Source organism: Gopherus flavomarginatus, chromosome 9, assembly GCF_025201925.1.
Source record: "Gopherus flavomarginatus isolate rGopFla2 chromosome 9, rGopFla2.mat.asm, whole genome shotgun sequence".
Lineage (NCBI taxonomy): Eukaryota > Metazoa > Chordata > Testudines > Testudinidae > Gopherus > Gopherus flavomarginatus.
The window spans coordinates 38,513,424-38,526,614 of NC_066625.1; the positions used below are offsets into that span (position 1 = coordinate 38,513,424).

Below are 13,191 nucleotides of genomic sequence, written 5' to 3' on the forward strand. Positions count from 1 at the left end.
CTCCTGAGGTCCCTTCCAACCCTGATATTCTATGATTCTGTTAAAATCCATTCCCTGTCGTGAAGAGCTTACAGTCTAGGACCCCAATCCTGAAAAGCTTGACACTCTTAACTTTACACAGGAATTCTCAAATGCTTAAAGTTAAGCATGACAAACAAGTCTTTGCACAATCAGGGCCTCCTGTCAAGAGGAGAACATGAGGAGGAGCTGATAACATTGCAGGGGTGAGTGGTGGGGAAGCACAAGGGAAAGGATAAGATAAATATACAGTCACATGGGAAGCTAAATGTGTCTATAGTAGACAGAGAAGTGGGTTTGGACAAGGGGCTTAAAAGAAGAGAGTTAATAAAAGACCTGATCAGAATCACAGATGCCATAAGAAATGTTGCCCGAGGAAAGTAGGATCTGTGTACTATGACTTGCACCTGCAGACACCCATGCTACACAATGCAAAATTGTTCAAGGCCTCTCCACTGTCTTGTATTGTCATTTACATCTATGCAAAGTGAGTGTACAACACTGCCAGTTCAGATTGGTAGTGTTTCATACTCACTTGGCATGTCCAAAGGGCACCACAAAGTGCAAAGCAATGGAGAATTACATCTGCTGTGTCCTTGGATGGGAAGGCAATGCTGCAGTGGAGAAAAGAGAAAGGATGACAAGCTCACCAGAGAGGCTGATCTTCTGATACTCTTGAGCAGGGGTAGGCAACCTATGGCACATGTGCTGAAGTGGGCACGTGAGCTGATTTTCAGTGGCACTCACGCTGCCCAGGTCCTGGCCACTGGTTCGAGAGGCTCTGCATTTTTAATTTAATTTTAAATGAAGCTTCTTAAACATTTTAAAAACCTTATTTACTTTACATACAACAATAGTTTAATTATATATTATAGATTTATAGAAAGAGACCTTCCAAAAATGTTAAAATGTATTACTGGCACGTGAAACCTTAAATTAGAGTGAATAAATGAAGACTCGCCACACCACTTCGGAAAGGTTGCCAACCCCTGAGGTAGATCATGCCAAGTCAACCTGATCTCCTTCTTTGAGAAGGTAACAGATTTTTTAGACAAAGGAAACACAGTGGATCTAATTTGCCTTGATTACAGTAAGGCATTTGATACGGTTCCACCTGGGGAATTATTAGCTAAATTGGAAAAGATGGGGCTCAGTATGAAAATTGAAAGGTGGATAAAGAACTGGTTAAAAGGGAGTCTACAATGGGTCATACTGAAAGGAGGCTGGAAGGAGGTTACTAGTGGAGTTCGTCAGGGATCGGTTTTGGGACCAATCTTATTTAATCTTTTTATTACTGACCTTGGCACAAAAAGTGGGAATGTGCTAATAAAGTTTGTGGATGACATGAAGCTGGGAGGTATTGCCAATACAGAGAGGGATCGGGATATTGTACAGGAAGATCTGGATGATCTTGTAAACTGGAGTAATTGTAATAGGATGAAATTTAATAGTGAAAAGTGTAAGGTCGTGCATTTAGGGATTAATAACAATAATTTTTATTTAAACTGTGGACTCATCAGTTGGAAGTAACAGAGGAGGAGAAGGACCTTGGAATATTGGTTGATCACAGGATGACTATGAGCCACCAGTATGATATGACTGTGAAAAAAGCTAATGCGGTTTTAGGATGCATTAGGTGAGGTATTTCCAGCAGAGATTAGGAGGTGTTAGTACCATTATACAAGACACTGGTGAGACCACATCTGGAATACTGTGTGCAGTTGTGGTCTCCCATGTTTAAGAAGGATGAATTCAAACTGGAACTGGTTCAGAGAAGGGCTACTAGGATGATCCGAGGAATGGAAAACCTGTCTTATGAAAGGAGACTGAAAGAGCTTGGCTTGTTTAGCCTAACCAAAAGAAGGCTGAGGGGAGATATGATAGCAGAGGGATAAATACCAGGGAGGGAGAGGAATTATTTAAGCTCAGTACCAATGTGGACTCAAGAACAAATGGATATAAACTGGCCATCGGGAAGTTTATACTTGAAATTAGATGACGGTTTCTAACCATCAGAGAGGAGTGAAGTTCAGGAACAGCCTTCCAAGGGGAGCAGAAGACATATCTGGCTTCAAGACTAAGCTTGATAAGTTTTTGGAAGGGATGATATGATGGGATAGCCTAATTCTGGCAATTAATTGATCTTTGACTATTAGCGGTAAATATGCCCAGTGGCCTGGGATAGGGTGGGATCTGAGTTATTACAGAGAATTCTTTCCTGGGTGTCTGGCTGGTAAGTCTTGCCCACATGCTCAGGGTTTAGCTGATCGCCATATTTGGGGTCAGGAGGGAATTTTCCTCCAGGGCAGATTGGCAGAGGCCCTGAGGGTTTTTCGCCTTCCTCTGCAGTGTGGGGCACGGGTCACTTGCTGGAGGATTCTCTGCACTTTGAAATCTTTAAACCACAGGTTGAGGACTTCAATATCTCAGACATAGATCAGGGGTTTGTTACAGGAGTGGGTGAGATTCTGTGGCCTGCTTTGTGCAGGGGGTCAGACTAGAAGACCATAATGGTCCCTTCTGACCTTAAAGTCTATGAGTCTATAAGTGGCCAGCAGAGTGGTTGGTGATGAGGACCAGAGCAGTGCCATGCAGAGATGCGGCAATCAGCTGTTGGGGTGAAAGCGAGTGCCCGAGCAGTGGAGTGTGTAAGGTGCTTCCTTACGCCCCCCCACCCATGTCCACACAGGGTGGGAGGTGAACTCTGCGGATGAACCTCTGAACTCTGGGGCTGCACTGGCCAAGGACAGGAACTGTGAGTGGGGTACAGAGAAGGGATGGGCACGTTAAAGGGACTTTTTGGCTTCTGGACTTAAGATCCTGAAGGGAAAAGGACACTGCCCAACTTACTTGGGGGTGAGTCTTTTGCTCATGGTTTGTGTTTATGAATCCTAGTTGCAGTGTTTTCCCAAATTAATGCTGAGTTACTTACCTCCTTTTATTAAAAGTTTTTGCTACACTCAGACTCTGTGTTTGCAAGAGGGGAAGTATTGCCTCTTAGAGGTGTCCAGGGGGTGGTGTGTAATTGTCCCAGGTCACTGGGTGAGGGCTCAAGCCAGTTTTGTGTTGTATTGTTGAAAAGGAACCCCGAGATACTGAACCCAGCCCTTGTTGCTGCTGGCTCCACCTGGCAGAAGGGTTAGATGAGTATGACACTTATTATTCTCTTCTTTGCATAGGTTCTGGAAGTACAGGTGCTGAGGGTGCTGCCTCACCCACTGGCTTGAAGTAGTAGTAACAACCCAGATACATTGTTCCCACCTAGAGCACCCCTACTATAAAATTTGTTCTAGCACCACTGCATATGTGGACAAGCTATTCCTTGCCACAGCTCAGCTGAACCTATTACTATCTTGTAAAAGCAAAATGGGCTTTCTCAAGTCATTCAGTAAGAGGCTCCTTCCCTGTTAGTACTGACCCTGTGCTCCAGGATAGAGGTAGGGGCACTATACAACTGGAGATACCAACTTTATTCACGTGCACAGAACTTTTCAGCTATATTTGTTGATATGCTTTACAAAGGTAGGTAAGTCTCACACCTATTTTACTGATGGAGTCATTCCGAGGCACAGTGGAATGCAACGCGGAGAACCGCTGGCCAGGCGCTCCGGGCAAAGGGCCTTTATGGGAGGAACAATCTTGTGAGTGCTTTTGGATATAGATATTCAGGCCTGTCTGCAAAGGCCTATACTTTAAGAATTTAGGAGTATTCTTATCACTTAGCTAGTTATAGAGGTATAAAAGAAAGAATCAAAAATCACTGTCTGTCTGTGTAATGGCCTTCTCTTACTGTGACAATCTGAGGCCTGGTTCTTCAGCTAAGCAGCAGAGGTCAGCCATAAACTGGGAAATGTATGGCCACAGCCTCACATTCCAAACTAGTCACATTGAAATAAGGTGCTATTGGCTGTTAGGAATACAATCCTGTCCTGATATTCCTATCACCTCCAGAGAAATTGAAGAGCCTAGAAGATGTAAAAAGAAACTTAGTTTGTTAGCATCCTGTCTGGCAAGAACTCACTTATCAATAGCTGGGTTGTGAAATCCTCATTTCTGTATTGTTCTATCACTGTAGTCTCCACTTCCCTATTGTTTGTCTGTCTAATTTGTCTGGTTCTGTGATTGTTTCTGTCTGCTGTATGATTCATTTTGTTGGGTGTAAACCAATCAAGGTGGTGGGATATAATTGGTTAAATAACCATGCTACAATATGTTAGGATTGATTAGTTAAATTTCAGTAAAATGATTGGTTATCGTATAGCTAGGCAGAACTCAAGTTTTACTATATAGTCTGCAGTCAGTCATGAAGTAAAGGGGGATCGGAACAGGGACTGGGGATGGGGGAATTGGGATCATGTTTTGCTAAAGGGGGAAATGGGAACAGGGGATGGGAACAGAAACAGGGACACAGGCAAGGCTCTGTGGTGTCAGAGCTGGGAAGGGGGACACTAGGGAAGGAAACTGGAATCATGCTTGCTGGAAGTTCACCCCAATAAACATCAAATTGTTTGCGCTTTTGGACTTCGGGTATTGTTGCTCTCTGTTCACGCGAGAAGGACCAGGGAAGTGAGAGGGTGAAGGAATAAGCCCCCTAACAAGTGCACTCCTGAGCACATGGCCCCTTCCCCTTTTAAGGACCTGCTCTTCATGGCCTGCAACTAGAGATGACTTGGCCACATCTGGTTGGTCACACTCCATTTCCGGCAGTGTCCATGCAGCGTCCATGCACTGGGTATGTGATCGATGCCTAATTAGAGTTCCAGACACTTTGTCTACCTGGGAGCTCTTCTGATCTGCCAGCTGTTCAAGCAGCCCATTCATTCCAGGAGGGAGCGGGAGGGGAAAAGCCACTTCACAGGGTATTCAAAGAGGGAGAAGAGACAAAAGTGGGGAGAAAGTGTAACAGACCTTTTGGGCATACAGGTTATATATAGTATACAGATTGCTCCTGCTCCTAGAACAATGCATTTTGCACTTACTCAGGCACTCAGTGGCTGCCCTTAAAATAGATTCTATTGAGTCCTCATTGAACAGCAGTGGTATGCCTGTCACCAGAAGACAGTTCTTAGGGTCAATATTCATCCTCTTTCACCAATCCTCTGTCATGGAAAGTGACCACCACCGTGTTGAGTTGATCAGACAGCCTGAGGCTCCTTTATTGATCAATCATGGATACATGTGTACACACGGAGAGATGATAAATCCCCTAGCAAGGGGTAAGTCGCTCTACCTTACAGCAGTGATACCTGGGTTTATAAAGCCGAAAACCGCAAATTATCATATGAACTCATACATCCGATGATACCTTATTTGGTTAATACAATAACATCTTCTAACCATCTGCTAAAAACAATTGCTATTAATATACCGGTTATGAGCTACTTTGCAAGCCTGCTCCTTTGTTACTTCCCCATTTTACAGGTTTCGCGATCGTCAGGACATTGACACCTGGTTTTCCACCTACTTGTGGTTACGTTATTGCGCGTAGCTCAGGCCTTTTTGAGGAACTTGGGTCCAAAAATACCTATTGGTGTACCTTTGGTCAAATGATCATGAGTTATATTTTACGCCCACACAAGCAACTTAATAAACCATAATAAACTAAAAGCTGTTATAACTTAATAGATTTTCTGGTTCCCCTTTATCCAATTCTAGTTCCTCTTTTTGGGGCCCTGACCACATTTTTTTGCCTCAGCGTGCCCTTTGTACAGAAAAACAAGTTTAGCAGGAGTTAAAACTCTTGCTTCTAGCTAAGGGCCTACTCTTACTTTATTCTCAGAAAAAAGCCTGGGGCCTTGGGTAAGGTGGGGTTGGGGGGGGGGTTTCCCTATCAACTCCCTCCTTTTTGATGCCTTTGTCTTACATGGCATCAAATTCCTCACTCTGGATATCCATTAAGTCCTGGATCTCCAGATGAGGGTTCTTTAAGTTCGGAATGCTGGCATAGGTAACTTCTTTTAAGGAAGCATTTAGCGTGGCATAATGCAGGCGATCCTCATTGGCTAAAGTCGATTCCATTAATGGGTTAAGGGGTACTAACTGTGGTGGGGTATAGGAACGGGAAGTTGCACAAGGGCATGTGCAATGTGACCAGCAACAACAGCAACACCAGCAGCAGATACACACAACAGTAAACGTGCTAATGCCAAGGAGGAGCCATACGTACCAGGGGTGATGGGGTGACTGAACACTTTTTGTGAATCGGCAGAGAATGTCGCTTTTAATACAGAGGGAAGATACTAAGTGAACAGTTTGGAGGGCGTTCATAGCTTCCTGATAAACAGTTTCTAAATAATGAATTTGAGTTTGCAATTGTGAAATAGATCGGATTTCTGGCAGAAGAGATAACAATGAGTGAAATTTGTCAGGGACAACAGATGTCTAGTCGAAAGGGACCTGAAACTCCAAATAAACCTGATAATCCTTTTTTGCGGGCCAATAAATATTATGAGTACCTGAGTTAGTGTGGAGGTTAAAGGCCACATCATAGATAATAGATGAATTGACATGGACACAACTGTTATTGGCGGACACAAGGGTATGGGAGGCTAAATCTTGCAAGCTGCCAAGACCCTCCCAACATATCCGGTGATGGACAGTTACCACCTCTCCGGGGTGTAGTTTTCTAAAGCATTGTAGTTGTTGGGGCTGTAAGGGCCAATAGGTCCAGAGATCACCTAGACCTATCCAAAGGTCAGGGGTTATAGCTGGGGCACCGATTAAGAAGCGGTTAGGACTGCCAGGGGGCTTAATTTCCCAAACATCTCGATGAATTACCCAGTCCCACAAGCAACCACCCCAAGGGCCTGGGAGAATACGATAAGTGGGGGCCCAAAATCCTTTCACGGGTCCATAAGCCCGGAAGGAACACTGTGAGCGCCAACACTTCCATTCAGAAAACTTCCAAGTATGTCTCCATGGCCACAAATAGGGGGGTATACCACATGTATTAGTAAGGGCAGTGGGCCAGCGCTGCTGTTTGAGGTCCTTACGTAAGGAGAAAAGGATGGTATTGAGATAATCCTGTACTTCTGAACACGCCTGATCCCACTGCAATGCCTTTCCTGATACAGTGGCCTGATGGACCATATGCTTAAGCAGGTCCTGTGTAACAATGTTTAGTGCTGAGATAGTATGGAGTGCGCCTATATCGGCCTTTTCCTCAGTAATCTGAGTCCCAGAGATAAACCCTGCGGCCTGGTCTAATTGTCCCAGATGGCCCGCATGTTCCTGCGTTTTGTAAACAGTCCAAGCTGAGGCTGCAGTGTTAGCACCGTGCAGCAGAGTATCAACAATATTTCTCCTTTTTCTGCTATCTTTAAGTCGAGCTTGTTGTTCCATCAGGCATATGGCTGTGCCTTTAGAGCAGTTAGAGTAAGTGGCGGTGATTTGAAAGTGAGTGAGGGGAAAAGAAAAATGGATGGTTCCTAAAGTGGCATTTAGGATTGTCCATTTAAATCCTGATAAGTGAGGTTTTTCTGTAGGCTCATACCATAATTGTTGGTTCTGAACCTGAATGCCCTCCTTAGCCAGGGAAGTGTTAATTGAATGGGAAGGGGTGTATTGAAGTAGAGTACAAGTGATATTTACAGTGAGGGGAAGATCCTGGACACAAAGAAATCCTACAGTGGCTAAGCATATCCTTTCAACTGTAACATTAGTTCTGGTGGCACGAGTGGCTATAAAACATTCTGGACCCTTTTCAGTAAGTGGCCAACAAGTGCCTGGGACTAACACGAGGTCTATATCATGGTCAGTGTCCCACGTGTCTATGTAAATTTCAGCTTGGTCAGGTTCTCCTGTATAAGTAACATAAGAGGTTATATTACGGTAACTAAGATACACCATACCAAACGCATTCCATTTAACATACCGTTGGTATACATGGCCATGCAATGAGAAGATTAACTTGGATACGCAATAGGAAAACAAATCACCAGAGGAAGAGGGTCTGGGCCATTGTATAATGGTCGAGGTCTTGGGTAAATATGGGTCTGATTGGGGCTCGGAACGGGCATGATTTTCTGAGATATTGAGGGATGGAGTTACTACGGGAGGCTTAACTAAAGGGGAGGCCGTGGGGGGAGCAAGGGAAGGATGGGATTCATCTAGTAGTTCTGGAATAGCCTGGCATGGCCAGGGGACCTCACCTGTACGGCAATCACCTGAACTGGGAATAAATCCCAATATCCATTTTATCCCACATTGCCATGCCTGTTTCAGCGATGCTTAAGAGCATTTTAGCAGTAAATCTTGGGTTAAAGAACTAAGGGTGGAGACAACATGTAATTCGTCCACTCCAGCCCAGATACTGCTTACTTGTGCCCCGGAGATAAGCCTATGTCCTGGGCCAATTGGCCCAATTTTCATTATGCTGTTGATTTTTGTAAATATTTCAGACAGGAGCGGCACTATTTGCCCCGTCCCGCAAGGAGCCAGTTAAATCCCTCCTTTGGTAAGAGGATGCACCCCAAGTCTATACTAACCCAAGGGTAGCCCCTCAGGAGCAATTGGGGCAGGTAGAAGTGATCTGGAAGTGGGATAAGGGCAGGGCAAATTTGATAGTTCTTAGCCTGGCATTAAGTATGGTCCATCTGAACCCCCTTGGGTTTCTTTTTCCTAGAAGAACCATACCACAACTGCTGGTCATACACTCGGATACTTTTTCAGGAGGCTTTAGGTTCGTTATATGGGAGAGAAAATACTATAACAGGGTACAGGCTATGTTGTTGGTTACTGAAATAGTCTCTAAGTAGAAAAATATTCCCGTGGTTAGACAAGTCCTGTGGGTATATGTTTGGTTATTTACTAGTGGTGTCAGCAGTGAGCTTACAAGTAAGGCTACTAATTGGAGAAATATTTAGAAAATATTACTTTTCCATCCCCATCCCAAGTTCATTAAAGAGGAGAGGCTAAGGAACATTAAAAGTCTCATTTTCAGGTAGTTTTGGCTAGCTTCCGCAAGCTATTCTTCAAGATTTCGTAGTCTTAATTCACTTAGCTGTCCAGCAGTGAGGCAGCAAGGGAGAGGTTACTAGCACAATCACCTTGCTTGCTTGGAGGCTTTATTATGTCCTCAGGTGGAGAGGTTGTTTTCTTAGCAAAATTCAAAGGCTCAGTGGGTCTGTCAGCAAACAAAGGAGAAGTTACCAGTTCTTTTACCTTGTCCTTCACTCCTGCCGTCCAGAAAGAGCAACAACGCCAGAAGGAAAGATAGACCAATCATTAGTCAGAGAGTCATCAAAGTGAGGAACATGGGCAGGTAGTCAATTCTTGGCACTTCACAGCAGTGTTGGTAATTAACAGTATTTGATAAGGGTCTTTCAGCATGGAGCCAGGGCAGTTCCTCGCTGGTGGACCTCCATGTACACCCAGTCTTCTGGTTTCAGCAAGCAGCAGAGCTACTGTATTTAAAAAGACTTAACACATTTTATTAGTGCCTGGCGATAATTACGCATTGTGTCATTTATTAAATAAATGTCCACCTGAGCCAAAGCCAGCAGGGCACTGTTGATAGTTGCATTGGGTGCCCTGATAGAAATTTTATAAGGGCTGAGTGCGTTGGAAGTGGCCTTGTAAGTGCATTTGGCCATACTAGATCTGTGAAGCTGCACATAACTTAGTTATAATTTGTCCAGTAAAATTAGGTTTACATTCACTGTTGCTATTTATAAGTATGCCAAAGCTTCACAACCTTTTTGGCATAAGCCTTTTTATAAGGAAATATATTACTAAAACTAACACATACTGATAAGAACAGCATTTTGGCATGTTTATAAAGTCAATCTGAATATTTACAAACGGTCCTCATGAAGTGGGGTGAGCTGCAGGTCTAGTCTGGACTGGTTTTCCACTGTTGCGTGCCAGACAAATAGGGCAAGGATTACAATATTGTTGAGCCATGATTAAAAATTTTGAGGCATTTTGCACTTACTCAGGCACTCAGTGGCTGCCCTTAAAATAGGTTCTATTGAGTCCTCATTGAACAGCTGTGGTATGCCTGTCACCAGAAGACAGTTCTTAGGGTCAATATTCAACCTCTTGCACCAATCCTCTAATATGTGTACAGCCATTGTACAAACTGAATTTTCCCCTAAAATATAACAAAATGGTTTTCCCAGTTTAATGGATCACTCAAGATGTGCTTGCAAGGGGTACTGACCCAGGTACCCCAGACAAGCCCCTCAAAATGTAACCCTTCTGCCAGGTGGACCCAGCAGCCACAAGGACCATTTTCAGTATCTAGGGGTTCCTTTTCAACAATGCAGCACAAAACTGGATCAAGCCCCCACCCACTGACCTGGAACAATTTGCACACCACTCCCTGGATGCCTCTAAGAGGCAATACTTAGTGATTGCAGTTCTGTTGTGTGTGAATCCCTCTGGCAGGATATGCTAGATACAGTTCTGCTGCCCTCAGTTCACACAAGGTTAACCCTTTATTACTCCTGCCCCAATAACAAGGAGACTGGGGATCCAATACCAGCCACAAGTGATTATTTGGGCAAGCAATCCTGTCATGCTGAGCACCAAGGCAGGGTGGATGTGTCCATGCAAAAGAGATCAGCTTCTGAAATCTTTTTTCACAGCTCACCACTAGATGTCTTAGGGTATGTCTACACTATGGGATTACTCCGATTTTACAGAAATTGATTTTTGGAAACAGATTGTATAAAGTCAAGTGCATGTGGCCACACTAAGCACATTAATTTGGCGGTGTGCGTCCATAGTACCGATGCTATTGTAACCCGTCTGCTCCTCTGAATTGGCAGCAACAAGGGCCAGGTTCAGTGTCCAGAGGTTCTGTTTCAATAACACCATGCATAACCAGCTCGAGCCCCCACCCAGTGACCTGGGACACTTACATACCACACCCCCCTGAGCGCCTCTAGGAGGCAATACTTACCCTCTCGCAAGCACGGAGTCTGAGTGTAGCAAAATCTTTTTAATAAAGGAAGGAAACAATGTGGCATCCCACTGGAGAAACACCACAAACAGGATTATAACACAAACCATAAACAAACAAAAAAAGCCCCACCCCCAGGTATGTTTGGCAATGTCCTTTTCCCCTTAGGGTCTTAAGTCCAATCACCCCAAGTCCAACAACCCAAAAGTCTCTGGTCAGTGCCACCACAGAATTCGAGAGTTTATCTGCAGAGTTTTACCCCCCTCAGCCTGGGTGGAAAGGGGGGGAAAGTCCACATGGGGTGTTAAGGGGCACCTTACGTGGGCCAGGGCCAACTGCCCCGCCTCTCCGCGGAGTTCTGCTGCAGCCTTCACCACGACCAGCTCCACCACACCAGCTGTGCCGCTCCTCCAGCTGTCCCTGCAAACCGCTTCACTCCGCTCACTGTTCCATGGGCTGCTCCAACACGCTGCAAACTGCTCTGCTCTGCCAGCCGCTTAACAATAGGTCTTCAGGCTCCTCCACTAGTTAGCACAGCACTCCGTGATCTCAATTCAGCTCTTTCAGTGATTTCAGCTCTTAGTAGGGGAGCCCTGGTGCTGGTGCACCATTGGCCCAACATGAATTCAACTCAGCAGTCTCTAGATAGACTCCTAATAGAATTAAAAATTAGCTCTACTCTTTAACATTGGAGAGAGGAGGATGTGCAATTGGCGTTCCAGGCCCTCAAAAGGGGCCCATACCATCAGGTACACACACCAGTCCCCAACCTCTCTCCATTCATGGGGTTTTGGAACCCATGTCCCATGTTTAGCAAGTACCACTGAGGTTGAGTCATTTCTGTCACAAAGCAGTCCATCTCAAGCTGCTGTAGGGTTATGCTAAGTGTGGGGGGGGGAGTGCATGCCAATGCAAATTCTTAAAATTCTTTCCACACTCTCTACAATTCACCACCAGATGTCAGGGTAGCGCTCATCCTGACTCTGCTTACATTCATGGTCGACTTCTGGAGCATTGCACTGTGGGTAGCTATCCCATAGCTATCCCATAGTTCCCGCAGTCTCCCCACATAGTGTTGCAGCTGTGGGAAGATTCCCAGTGGCTGCAAAACTTTCGTATGCATAGAGCCACTTTCATGGAACTTTGTGACTTGCTTTCCCCTGCCCTGAAGCGCAAAGACACCAAAATGAGAGCAGCCCTCACAGCTGAGATGCAAGTGGCAATAGCTCTGTGGAAGCTTGCAAAGCCAGACAGCTACTGGTCAATTGGGAATCAATTTGGAGTGGGCAAATCTACTGTGGGGGCTGCTGTGATGCAAGTAGCCAAAGCCATCACTGAACTGCTGCTACCAAAGGTAGTGACTCTGGGACATGTGCAGGTCATAGTGGATGGCTTTGCTGCAATGGGGTTCCCTAACTGTGGTGTGGTGATAGATGGAACCCGTATCTCTATCTTGGCACTGGAGCACCAGGGCAGCCAGTACATAAACCGCAAGGGGTACTTTTCAGTGGCGCTGCAAGCACTGGTGGATCACAAGGGACATTTCACCAACATCAACGTGGGATGGCCGGGAAGGGTTCATGATGCTCGTGTCTTCAGGAACACTACTCTGTTTAAATGGCTGCAGCAAGGGATTTACTTCCCAGACCAGAAAATAACTGTTGGGGATGTTGAAATGCCTATAGTTATCCTTGGGGACCCAGCCTACCCCTTAATGCTATGGCTCATGAAGCCATACACAAGCAGCCTGGACAGTAGTCAGGAGCTGTTCAACTATAGGCTGAGCAAGTGCAGAATGGTGGTAGAATGTGCATTTGGACGTTTAAAGGGTAGCTGGTGCACTTTACTGACTCGCTCAGACCTCAGCCAAACCAATATTCCCATTGTTATTGCTGTTTGCTGTGTCCTCCACAATCTCTGTGAGAGTAAGGGGGAGACCTTTATGGTGAGGTGGGAGGCTGAGGCAAATCACTTGGCCACTGATTACGTGCAGCCAGACATCAGGGCAGTTAGAAGAGCACACCAGGAAGCGGTGCACATCAGAGAAGCTTTGAAAACCAGTTTCATCACTGGCCAGGCTACGGGTGTGAGAGTTCTGTTTGTTTCTCCTTGATGAAAACCTGCCCCCTTGATTGACTCATTCCCTGTAAGCCACCCACCCTCCCCCCTTCAATCACAGCTTGCTTTCAAAGGAAATAAAGTCACTATCGTTTAAAAACCATGTATACTTTATTAATTGATTATAAAAATAGGGAGAGAACTGACAA

General features: G+C 45.2%; 1 protein-coding gene across 1 annotated transcript in view; it reads left to right on the forward strand.

Moving 5' to 3' along the window:
* The window catches only part of LOC127058370 (uncharacterized), a 278,050-nt gene extending 264,905 nt beyond the window's left edge, over positions 1-13,145 (forward strand). Inside the window, exon 2 of the mRNA XM_050968355.1 lies at positions 12,303-13,145. Within this exon, the coding sequence (XP_050824312.1) occupies positions 12,303-13,037 (735 nt within the window). The 3' untranslated portion in view covers positions 13,038-13,145. The remainder of the gene's footprint in view (positions 1-12,302) is intronic.
* Positions 13,146-13,191: the final 46 nt, after the last annotated feature.